We start from the raw sequence: 13,064 nt of genomic DNA on the forward strand, positions 1-13,064 counted from the left end.
CATACATGTCACACTGTGGCCTGCATGTTTTAAATATCAAAGTTAAATATAAATACTAAAATATAAAAGTTGAAATATCTTTCGAAGCCTACATTTAAGAACAGTGAATTCATCATAAGATTTTCTCCTGGGTCGAAGTGTGAATTCAGGACACTACCATCATACAGTACGTCAAAAGAAGAAACTAACTCACATGTAATGATCATGTTTGCCTTATATAATTGTCTGACTTGTGTTTGCAGACGTGTAATGAAGAATTTAAAATTGTCTGAATAAGAGTTTTCCAAGGGAATATGAGTTGAAAGAACCCAATGAAATATTCATGTTCATACCAATAACAGTTTTCACTACTCTTTCAATAATAAACATATTATTCAAACCTATTTGTTGTTTGTGTTTGTTAACATGTACTCTTTAGAATACAGTCACTAAACATATCCTAACATGACTACAACTTCTTTTTAAAGAATGTTGAAAGTTTTTTTTAATATGCATTGTGCCACTATAAAAGACCAGATGCTTGCTCCTCCAGGACTACAAATGAAATAAACTCCATAAGTATTTCCTTCTTTGATTTTTACTTCGCTTTAATAAGTTTCCTTTGTGCAATGTTAAAAAGGTCCTGTTGAAATGATAAGAGATTTGAACAGATACCAGTCCTTGGCAGCTGGTTTATTTTCATTGTCATTCAGCTTTAGGCTCTAATATAAAATGTCCTTTGTTATACTAATCTTTCCTGTCCTTTTGCCTTTCAATTCTGACATTCTGAAAGGACATGTGGACAGAAATATGTCAGAAATGACAATGAAATAATATCACAAAGGAAAAAATAGAGATCAGCCATGTCTTCATGCCATTGGCCAGTAATGGATATGAATGCTGTATACAGTATACTGTACATGATTTTGGTTATTTATAGACTTTATTTTAGCTGTAGGTAGATGTTTTAAGTATTTTTAGTTCTATGCTTTTCTGTTTTTTAAGACCTCAGCTGAATATGTTTATCATCACTAGAGGTGATCTTAATTTTTTATGCCTTTTATGATCATGGATTTATAAATTAAACTTCTGTGTTCTGAATGGAAGTCCTGGTGTTCAGAAATAAGCCATTTCCACTACATGGAAAATTTTCAATTTTCTAATCCTGTTTCTGAACTGATTGTAGCTCATTGATCTAAGATGTTTGAGTGGGGGAGCTCCGTCAGAGTGTATTAGAGTGTACTGTATTTACAGTACAGGTAAAGGTTAATTCTAATTTCATAAAATGAAAGGGAAAGACAACATTCTAGAGCCAAAACACTGTTTCCCTTTTTTACTTTTCAGTTTTTAAACCTTTACTTGCTCATTGATCTAGATATTTAACTGATACAATTTTGAAGTTTCTCAATGAAGCAGCTTCCACAGTATTCCTTGGCAGTTTGTTTCTTAACTCTTCAAAGGTAAATAGAAATTAAGAACAAATAAAACCTTGACATAATATCCATTTTCTTCTAATTTCCATTTCACCTCCATGTTTAGTCTGAGCATTAGTTCAAGATTTTAAATATTCCTTCATGAATCTTTGTTGTTCCAAGCTAGAATTTCAATTAGTTTAATTATCAAAGTGAAACCACCGAGTCTGTCAAATGTATGTCTGTTATAATAGAGACGCAGCCCTAACGAACTGTAACCAACCTTAGAATATTGGTTCTTCAAGACATTTATGGAAGTGGAATCTTTGACTTCTTATAGTAGAGTTAATGGAGTATGTTAGCATTATATAAAATGCTAATGTATTGTTACAATAAGGAATGGGGAGAAGATTCTGAGGTCTGCGATTTCATGAGCATTGCACTGAAAGCAAGCCAGCCAATGCATTACTCCAGGCTATTTCTCTTGAGAGTATTACATATATTTCTAAACAGTATTTGTCATGGAATAGATTATACCTGAAGATATGCCGATGACATACAATGAAATGTTTAGTTTTATATCATTAGCTCATTTTGCACATACTGTACATAATATTACTTACAGTACATTTTAAATACTAAAAAGATATGTTTATTGATTGTTAAAGTACTGTTGTTCCTTGGGGGAACAAAATGCTGATCTTAAAATTGCTAGAATGAGTTGGCTAACAGTGCTTACAGTATAAACAGCCATTCAAAGACATTTTATTTAACATAAGAACAATGAAAGGTGCAGTATGAGCATACCCTGCTTGGCCTATGAACATACATACTGTAGCATAGTTCTGCTGTTGCTGAATTAAAGAGAAACTACTTGAAAAACGAGATTTTGAACTTAAATAATTAGAATGTGCTTGAAAAAGATCTGTAAATCTTCAAATGCAGTTCAAAGGCAAATGTTTACAGTCCGGTGATGTGCTAGCATCCTGCCCAAGTTGTGTCCTGCATTGTCTGTCAAGTTAAGCGTAAACTCACTAATTAGCCGTATGAGACTAAGCAGTAATAAAAGATGAGTTGATAGATGGAACTCAGCCACTGAGCATTTTTCTTCACCAGTTCACAGTTCACCAGTAAGCACAATTTACTGGTGACACTGATCACTAATCTAAAGGCCTCTTACAACTCAAATTCCTGTCCTACAGTATCTCAGTTGACAATATGTGCATATGGGTGTGCATGTACTGTATGTTGGCTATCGGTGTTCTTTTCAGCAGAATGAGAGTTGTGTGTAGTTTGCAATAATCCAAACTACAATATTTAAAATAATTGTGTTTGCCAATTGTGAAAATAAATTCTGTATTCCAGAGTGCAATGAATGAGATTTTAAATGACTAAATGGGGATCTAGTGAAGACACAAAAATAGCCTTTTAGAGGGGGGATATCCCTACACCTACAGTATTTAAACCATGTACTGTATGTTGCTGCTAAGTCACAAAAATCTACAGTATATCCATACATCCATTTTTTCTCCAATAGGCTCGCAGCACAGAGCCTATCTGTCACGCCCAGTACACCTAGAGGGTGCTCTATTTCTCTCCTGTTCCTAGTTCCCTGTGAATATTTATGTCTTTCTGGTGTGTCTTGTTGTGTAGCCTATTTACTTCCTGTTCCTGCTCTGCTCCTCACTCAGCATTGAGGTTCGGATGTCCTGAGACCACCTACTGTAGCACCAGGTCGCTCCTGTCCATGGCCTGAGGGCATAGGTTTTCTATACGGCATTTCCTGAACAACTGAGCCTGGGCTAACCCCCGTCTCGCCACTACACATAGGGTCTTTTTCGGTCTCCTGTCTTTGCACGGTTCGTCCGTTCCGACATCCGTGACACTGTCCTGGCAAGCTACAGGAACAAAGCGCGATACACACAGATACAAACATGTACGCTCACACCAGGGCCAATTTTCCCAGAACCCACTTAATTTACCAGTATGTTTTTGGACTGTGAGAGGGAACTGGAACACCCAGAGAAAATCCGCCCTCTAGAGGAAATCTAGAGGGCACTCCTACCTTTTTCATTACCTACAGTAAAGACTCCACACAAACAACATTGAAACAGGGACCCAAGCGCTGTGAGGCAGCAGTGTTATCCATTGTGCCACTGTGCCGCCCGGACCACATAGTCTTTTGTATATCGTAAATATTTTATTTGGGTAAAGTTTAAAATAGATCAATAAAAATGTGAATGTTTTAAACAATTTCAAAATAAAAAATAATGAAGACTGAAACAAAATCTATGACAATTGGTCCCACTCAGCCATGGCCATGTCTTTGACAGCAACACTCCAATGCCTAGAATAAAATTAAAAAATGAAAGAAAACAGAAACCTAAGATTAAATACTATAAATCCCTCTAAACTTTTCACCCAACCCAAACATTTTTTGTTGACATTCATTTTCAGCATGTGTTCTTTTTCTTTGGGCTTCATTGTGATGAGCACCCCCCGCACCTGAGTGCCTCATCACAGCGCTGATCGTTTTAGATTTATTGAATCCCCGTCTTAAAAACATTGACACAAAGTGCTGTGTAATCCCCATCTGTCAGCACTTACAGTACAAACCTCTTTTATTCTTCCATTGCTTTTACAAAAGAGCATTTTATCTTTTCATGTCCACATGAGTTTCTCTCAGAATACACATTTGTCTTTATTCTTTTGCCTTTGACATTATTATTTGTGAACTGCAGAATGCTCATCAGGTACACCCTTTAGTTAAAGAAAAAACAGTATGACTTGTGGAACTTTTTACTCTTCCTCGCAGTTGAGGTGGAGCTGTACCCTGTGTTGAAGGGAAAGAAGCTTGATGGGATTCAGTTACTGTATATTGTGTTTGAACAGCCTTGGGGCCAAATGCTGAGGTATTGTAGATGAAAGGATTTTGCTTCTCCTTAGTTTAAATCTAGCATTTGTTAGGTCCTTCAATGTTAAAATTAACAATTTAAAGGGGCAAAATGATGCAAGCCTATATAAGGTTGACCCCCCATCAATATCTGAAACTTACCTGGATGGACTGCATCAAATGTCTATTCTGGGACTTTAGTCCAGGATTCAGGGGTTCGTGGGTCCAAAGCCTTAAGTATTACTCCATTCTCCATTTTTTGAATATCTGTCACGGTTGTCATCCCTCCTCTAGAGGGCGCTCCTACCTTTTTCGTTGTGTTCCCAGTTTTATTTGTCCCAGCCGTGTCTTATCCCCTTTTCCCTATTGAAGCCCACGTCTCTGCAGTTCCAGGCTCAGCTTTGGAAGACGAACACCTGGAAGCCCGCCTACCACCGGGCACAGGAGTGGACCGAGGGCACAGGCTTCATCACAGGGTCCTGACCTCTTGTCCCGTCAAGGTTTTGACTATCCGTATTCCTAGTTCCCCATTCCCTGAGTTTGTCTCTTACGCCCACTGCTGCTTTCCGTGTTTCGGGCTCCCACGCCCCCTGGTCTCCCTGGCTCCAGCCTCCCATGCCCTCTGGTCTGGGCATTCCCTGTGTTTGTCTTGGATGGATCTCCCGGCACCTGGACCTTGGAGAGCGCCCTGATTTCCCCTTTTGGACTCTGCAATCCCCCCAAGCACCAGATCCTGGTCGTCACCACCCCCTGTGTTTCTACCCGACCTGATCCTGCTGTATCTTCCCTGATGTCCCAGTCCAGTCACTTCCGGATTATACCACCTCACATAGGTCTTTAACTACGCATTTCAAGGGAGTCCGAACTGGCTCCCGTATCAGTTTCCTTCGTGGCTTCTACAGTGTTTTACTGTATAATCCTCTTGTTATTGTATCATCTGTAAACTTGAATAGTTTGCTACCTAAACTGAATTCAAATTCATTGATATAAAATACGAGCATCAGTGGTTCACATTCTGTCTTCTCATTGGTAGTTCTATAGTATAAAGCATATTTGTGCATTTAATAAACATTGAAGAGATAAGTGACTGGAAAATACAGAATATAGTAAATATACCATTTCATAGCTCAACATGCTTCATTTTAACTTAAACTTAAAGCACAAAAAAATCTAATAAAATGGCTAAAGTTTGTAGTTTTGCTTATGATGTACAGGTATATACCAGTTATAGTACGAAACTGGTAAGAATTCTTATGAGCAGTTTGTTGAACTATACATACTGCTTCTAAGTCACAAAATGCTGTATCCATCTATTTTCTAGCTGCTTTGTCCAATACAGGGTTGTGGAGGACACCAGTCCATTGCAGGGCACACCCAGACAAACACACGCACATTCATACCAGGATTTACTTTTTTTTTCATAAGCCTAACAACATGTTTTTGTACTGTGGGAGGCACTGTGAGACAGAAATGCTAACTACAGCACCACTTTGCCATCCTCACAAGGTGCTATTAAGACCATTTTTAGTATGTAAGGGTTATTACAGCCTGGGCATTATTATTTGTATATTGATATTTTCTGTGTAACTTAAAAAAGGAAGTACAGTATAAGTGATGTTTCTTATACAGTATTTCACTATCTACTGTACGTGTCCAGGTCTCACTTCCCCTTTCCAGCGTTCCAGTTTGTGGAGCTCTCACTTTATTGATTTAAAAATGTGTGCACTTGTCTCTTTGCCACACCTGTCATGTCTAAATCGATGAAAACGTTTATGTCACAGGCATCCTAAGTGCAAAGATTCATCAGTTCCTCAATTTCATAGAGTAGTGATATCGAGTGACTCAAAAGAATTGTGGATTATGGATTTATGTTGTCTGCACGTTAGTTTATTCGTTATTATTATTATTATTGAAGATCTGTATCTTAAAAAATCATAGCATTTACGCCTCAATAAAAGCTCTAAAGCTTTGAAAGGGTTGGGCATGTGGAGCTCAGTGTTAGCTCCTGTTGCCATGAGAATTGTTTCCATACAGACCAAGTATCGTTAGCAGTCGTGATGTTGGGAACATACTGTAAATGGTTCTGTCTAGTTGCCATAATGAGAATAAAGCTAGTGCCAAAGTAACATATGGATCTATAAGGTCCACAGCCCCTGAAAACATCACCCATGCACTTGTTAAAATTGAGAAATACACATACTGTAACTGGAGCCCTGTGTTTTAAATTACATGAAGTGAAATGTAATGCCACACATAACATGCAATAAAGTGAAAAATCTTTCTAAAAAGAAACAGGATGAAGTGTTTTGAAGATAATATAAATGAGGAGTGTTGCTGTCAAAGCTGAGCCATTAACAAAGACACCCTCTTGAAAGATCCAGAAAACACTGTCTCGGGCACTTGCATGCATGTGTTTTTGGCGGTTTACCACTTTTGAAGAACTCAAATAGTGATGAAAGCAGTGTTTGGTTTGGAAATGCCTTAAATGGCCAAATGCTAATGTATGTGATCCATTTGTGTGTGTTGATTTACATGTATTTTCCTTTACATTTACTTGATCATTGTGCAACAAGAAAACCTTTTTAAATAGAGAAGAGGCAGCGTTTGGTAAATTTTTTTGTTATCTTAGCATGATCTTTTCTCTGTTATTGCAACACAGTATATTATTACACAATTCTATTTAATATTACTACAATGTATTCACATCCCAGGGGTATTTTCCATTACATACTGCATATTACTAGACATTAATGTTCATTTGGATGGCACAACTAATGGTAGTGCTGGGAATAAGTGACCCTTGCTTGTATTTGGTTTGGAGGTCCCTCAGAAAGCAGTGTGGCAGTGTGAAAGCAATTACGTGTGTTATTGTCTCCACTAAACACTTGTAACAGTGAAAAAATAGTTATTATAGTCTTCTCTGGCTATGTTCTTTAATATTTTATATTCTCAGTAGAGCTGCTTGAAAGGAGGAGTGTCATTGAGAGGCAGATTGATTATACACTTGAAACAGATACTGCTTTTCTTCTCATTCAGCTTAGGCTGAATGCTGGACAGGAGCAGTTCATGAGCATAGGAAATATCTGTCGAGAAAGAAACATGAAAAAAAATTTGCAAAGCCCATATGAAAATGTACTGGTCTGTTCACCATGACTAGTAAAGTAGTAGAAATAAAATCATATATATCCAGCCATTCAGAATGCACGGCGGATAATGCAGTATATTGCAGTGCGCGCGCGCTGCACGTTTTTAAAAAATATTCATTTGTTGGAGTGAACTACTTTGTAAAACCACCAGGTAGAGCACTGAAAGCTTAACATGGCGTGTAGAACATTTGAGCTGTCGCCAGAAAATGACTGGTTTTGAATCCTGGTTAATGTTGACGGAAATATTTTTTTCCAATTACAGAATTTAAGTTGATTACACCTTTATTAATTTTAAACTGCGTATTACAGTATTTTTATTATTAAATTAAAGATAAAATAGAGTGGGGCTATTTTACAAAAACAACATTACTCAGTTCGACAAAGATTATTAGGAACACGTTATTGTTTCTTATTTTTTATTTTCTTTAAAAAATTACAACAATCAGTTGCCCATCGTGCTGTACATTATTACACACATTTGTTAAAAGTTTTTGAGAGACTTCAGAATGCTTCAACTGATGCATAAAAAATAAAGCATACTGTGCTTTGGTAATTAAGCTACTGGGCACAGATAATCTTTCCTCCTGTCAAAAGAATTTCATATGCAGTTTATTCTTATCTGAGTAAAAACAGAAAAAACAGAAAGAGTTTCACAAATTAAAGAGAGGTTGAACCCAATGGGTTTGTGTTATTCTACTTTATATGGTCAGGTATTTAACGTACTTACAGTAGCTTCATGAACTCGCGTACATCTGGGATTTACTTTATTCAAACTAAGGTTTCTAAAAATGCAACCAGGTACTAGATGTTGTTTAAATGAAATTTGTGAAAATGTTCACAAATCGTGATCTTCAAAATGCCTGAGGTTTAATTTAAAGTCTCTGTGTCATTTGTTCGCAAAGTTATTGACATCTGAAACATCATGTCTCATAAATAAGTGTTTTAATAAGAATAGAAGGCTATGAAAACCGGAGGAGAACATTTGACCCTGAACACAATACAAGAAGTCTGAAATTATTATTTATTATTAATAAACTAATATTGTTAATAATGATCAGATACTGTACAGTATGTGACCTGCTTGACCAGAACCAATATTTTTTTCCAGGATCCTATCTTTGAAAATTACATTATTTGTTCTGGTTCAGATTTTGGTTTTTGGCATGCACTATATCTAAGGGGATATTTGTATATCAAATGTAGTGGTTACATTTCCTTTGTTGATTTCTGTTAGCAATTGTAAGTAGGATTAAAAGCTTATGGAGAGTTCACCTCAACGTTTCCGAGGTTTTGTTGAGAAATTGAGAAGAATGAATTCAGTTCAATGAAATAGTGCTTCAGATATCATTTGCACTAATTGGCCATTTTTCATGTATCTGATGGAAGTAAGGGTTCTCTAGTTTATTTAAGGAAATAAAAATGAAAATGAAATCGTTTTTTCTCCATGTCACATGAATTGGCTCTGATCTCACCACGTGTTGTACATTGAGATGTGCTAAGGTACTGGTGTCATGCTTCTTGCGTCTGTGATTTGCTTCAGCTTTGGATTGTGCCTGTGGGTTTTTGACACATTGTTGCCATAGATTTAAGCAGTAAAGCAGTTATGTTCCAAGAGGAATGTTCAGTTTTATTAATATTAATTATTAGTGGGTGTTTCTTTCCTGGTCTGGCAAAGAAATGTGTGTGGACTGAAGGGATATTCTTAGTAATATATTAGTAATAGAAAGCAAGTGCCTACAGTGTGTCAAAGGACCTTAGGACAGATAAAAGTGAAAGAACAACAATAAGAAGAGCAACAACAAAAAAAAAACACAAAAACTGAAAAAAAATCTTTATTAGATTTCACAGTGATAATTTATTCTCAAACAGTAGTGAATATAAAATCACTTTATTGGCCATATACAATTTCTTGTATTAGGAATTAGGAATTTGTCTTTTCACATACCCCAACTTGTTCTCCATGAGGCACACAGACAGGGAGAGAAGCTTGGGGTCAGAGCGCAGGGTCAGCCATTTATATAGCACCCCTGGAGTAGTTGGGGTTAAGGGCCTTGCTCAGGGGCCCAACAGAGTAGGATTCCTCTGCCAGCTGCGGGATACGAACCGACAGCCTTCCAGACACACGTGCAGATCCTTAGCCACAGAGCCACCGTACTGCTCCGTATTGTTAGCACACAAAACTTTCATAAGTATTCACAAAGTATTCTAGTCTATGCTGTTGACCTCCTGGATATAGGATTAATTTGTGTGAAATTAATCAGATACAAATTAATTTCTTATAGTTTTTATCTGATGTACTCATGCACCACATGTACAGTTATCATCTATCCAGTTCTATCCAGTGAAGGGTCACAGTGGAGCTGGAGCCTATCCCAGCAAGCTGCAGGTGTAAGACAGGGTACAGCCTGTTTGGGACTCCAATCCACCACAGGGTAAACACACGGGCACAGACACAGACACACATATACTCACCAGTCTATTTTCTCAGAAGCCAATTAACCTACCAGTATGGCTTTGGACTCTGAGAGGAAACCAGTACACCCATGCAAACATGGCTGTGTAAACTCTTCATAAGTTATTAATTGTATATTTTAATAAAATAAATTAACTGATTGGAAAGAATGTACTCCACATACAGTAGGTACGCCACAGCTCCACATAGATAACACCCCAGAAATTGAACCCAGAGCTCCAGTACTACAAGACAGCAAAGCTAACCACGACACTACTGTGCCGCCTACAGTATGTACAAAGACGTCCAATTTTATTCTTACTCTTGATAAAGTGAATGTAAAAGTTAATTTATTGAAGACATTTGTGGTATACTGTTTATCAGAAGCATAGGAGCAAGTCGTGGTTTTTTATATACTGGAAGGTGTAAAGATAGAGCCTTATTCAGGTGTGTGGAGAGAAGGAGGGAGCAGACATATGAGGCATAAAGTGTGGGATGAGGCGGTGTTAAGCAAAAGTGACAATGGGTTGAGATGGGGCTAAAGAGATGGAAGTCTGGATGACAAATTCCAGGACCGTTGATTTCTGTCTGTGTCCTTGCAGAGATATGCAAATCCTTCTATACCAGAGAGACATCACACCAAAAATTCCCTTCAAGTCGGTTTATGCAATTCCTCAGCTCTTAACTTTAACTAAACTTTGTATTTTTAATCTTTCCATTCATTTACAGGCTGCTGCACCCCTTTCTCCCCCTCTCTGGCATGAATTAAACTTTAATTTGAACAGCACTTTAATCTCAGTCAATAAGATGAAATATGCTTTCTGGTACTTTTACACAAATCAGCAGCAATTGGAAACTTTCTCTATGCTATTTAACAGTAAAGTCTTTGCCGGGATGTGATATTTAAATCATCATGTAATATGGCATCGTAAAACTGGAATGGTAACATGAACACAAGGTGACCTTGAATCTGTGTAGTTTTTATGGGAAGCATGAGACAGATGTTGTTAGTCTCTGGGGTGGAGTGGCCAAGAGTGTTATTTCTCCTGCTTCACCCATCCTTCCTGCTCATTGTTATAAACACTTTGTCAGTTTCGGCAAAGCTAAAATAATCAAAGTTAATAAGACTCTGAAGGTCTTTCATGGAAACTTTGAATGAAAGTATTTTCTTTGATATCACATTTTATGTCTTTCTTTGCAGGTTATCCACAATGATCTCATTATGGAAATGAACCACCCATCAGCTGGAAAGATAGCTGTACCAGGTCAGTTAGTAATATCTCCTTGCAAAATATCAGTGTATGTCACACTTTTTGTGAAATTCCCTTGATATTTAATTTGCAAACTTGTCTTTTTTTGTGGGAAAGTTGCTGTTCTTGCAGACAAAAGCCATTGATGAAGTACAGTAGTTGTCCTATCATGACCTTTTCTCTAAGAAATTCCTGACTGGAAGGAGCTAGGAGCTGTCTAATTGAAATAATAAAGTGTGTTTTATTTTTCTATAACACTTTAATTGAAAAAATGTTTGCAAACTTATCTTGATGGACAGTGGTGAATGGTGTATCAGTTTCCTAGAATTTGTTCATTTTGTGGTTTTCCAAGGTTCCTTTCATTCCACTTCAAAAAGAACATACAAAGAATCATTATTTTTAAAAACCGCACTTATTTATAGTTTTTCAGAATTCTTTCAGCAATTGAAAAGAATTACATATATTTTACCTTGGTATCCTACTTATAATACACCTTGTATTTAATGAGATCAAAGCCACCAGTAAACAATAATAAAATATGGAAGTTCTTCAATTATCTCACACAGCAACTTGTGTTTGTCTGGATATTGCTCTGGTTTTTAGTCCCTATTAACACACACTTTCAGTGTAAAGCAAATTTACCTTACGGCTTTTAATGGATTTACTAAAAAGTAAATCAGGAAGTCATAAAACACAGTATAATATGATATGCAGTACTATGACAAATTAAAACCTGGAAGTACAAATAGGAACTTTTTCAGAACAGAAAAACATGCCGCTTGTCTCTGGTGTATTATGAATGAAATAGCAAACAGATTTAGTAAAGGGTTGCAAAGAGGAAACACATTGCTTTGAGTTTTGTTTTTTTTTCTTAACAAACTTGTAATTATACTCAGAAATGTACTTGTGTACAGTAATATAATAGTCACTTTAATTTAGAAAAAAATAAGTCTTTAATAAAATAAAGATTGCAGTGTTTCCTTGTTTTCTTCAAAAACTATGAATACCATCTAAGTTAGAGACTGGATGTAATCCAGAAATTGGTTCAGCTTTTACACCAAGATTCTCTCTGTTCCTAGCAAAAGTCATCTTTCATCTTTGACACTTCAGTTTTGTTCTGAAGTTCACCAAGTTCAAGAGTGACACTGTGGGATTTTTCTGCAATTCTGTGTGCTCCTCCTGACTAAATGAAAACTTCACAAATAAAAGGAATGGTGGAGGATGACAGCATCTTGACATCTACAGTGCCTTGCGAAAGTATTCGGCCCCCTTGAACTTTTCAACCTTTTGCCACATTTCAGGCTTCAAACATAAAGATATAAATTTTTTATTTTATGTGAAGAATCACCAACAAGTGGGACACAATTGTGAAGTGGAACGAAATCTATTGGATTTTTGAAACTTTTTTAACTAATAAAAAAATGAAAAGTGGGGCGTGCAAAATTATTCGGCCCCTTTACTTTCAGTGCAGCAAACTCACTCCAGAAGTTCAGCGAGGATCTCTGAATGATCCAGTGTTGTCCTAAATGACTGATGGTGATAAATAGAATCCACCTGTGTGTAATCAAGTCTCTGTATAAATGCACCTGCTCTGTGATAGTCTCAAGGTTCTGTTGAAAGCGCAGAGAGCATCATGAAGACCAAGGAACACACCAGGCAGGTCCGTAATACTGTTGTGGAGAAGTTTAAAGCCGGATTTGGATACAAAAAGATTTCCCAAGCTTCAAACATCCCAAGGAGCACTGTGCAAGCGATCATCTTGAAATGGAAGGAGTATCAGACCACTGAAAATCTACCAAGACCTGGCCGTCCCTCTAAACTTTCAGCTCAGACAAGGAGAAGACTGATCAGAGATGCAGCCAAGAGGCCCATGATCACTCTGGATGAACTGCAGAGAACTACAGCTGAGGTGGGAGAGTCTGTCCATAGGAC

At 37.1% G+C, this 13,064-nt stretch overlaps 1 protein-coding gene across 2 annotated transcripts in view; it reads left to right on the forward strand.

The window, feature by feature from the left end:
• The window catches only part of sugct (succinyl-CoA:glutarate-CoA transferase), a 204,487-nt gene that overhangs the window by 154,289 nt on the left and 37,134 nt on the right, over positions 1–13,064 (forward strand). For both annotated transcript variants that reach the window (XM_088919040.1, XM_088919042.1), the window contains exon 13: positions 11,084–11,147. In XM_088919040.1, coding sequence (XP_088775166.1) covers positions 11,084–11,147 — 64 coding nt within the window. The remainder of the gene's footprint in view (positions 1–11,083; positions 11,148–13,064) is intronic.

Source organism: Atractosteus spatula, chromosome 6 (assembly GCF_055471065.1).
Source record: "Atractosteus spatula isolate fAtrSpa1 chromosome 6, fAtrSpa1.hap1, whole genome shotgun sequence".
Taxonomy (NCBI): Eukaryota; Metazoa; Chordata; class Actinopteri; order Semionotiformes; family Lepisosteidae; genus Atractosteus; species Atractosteus spatula.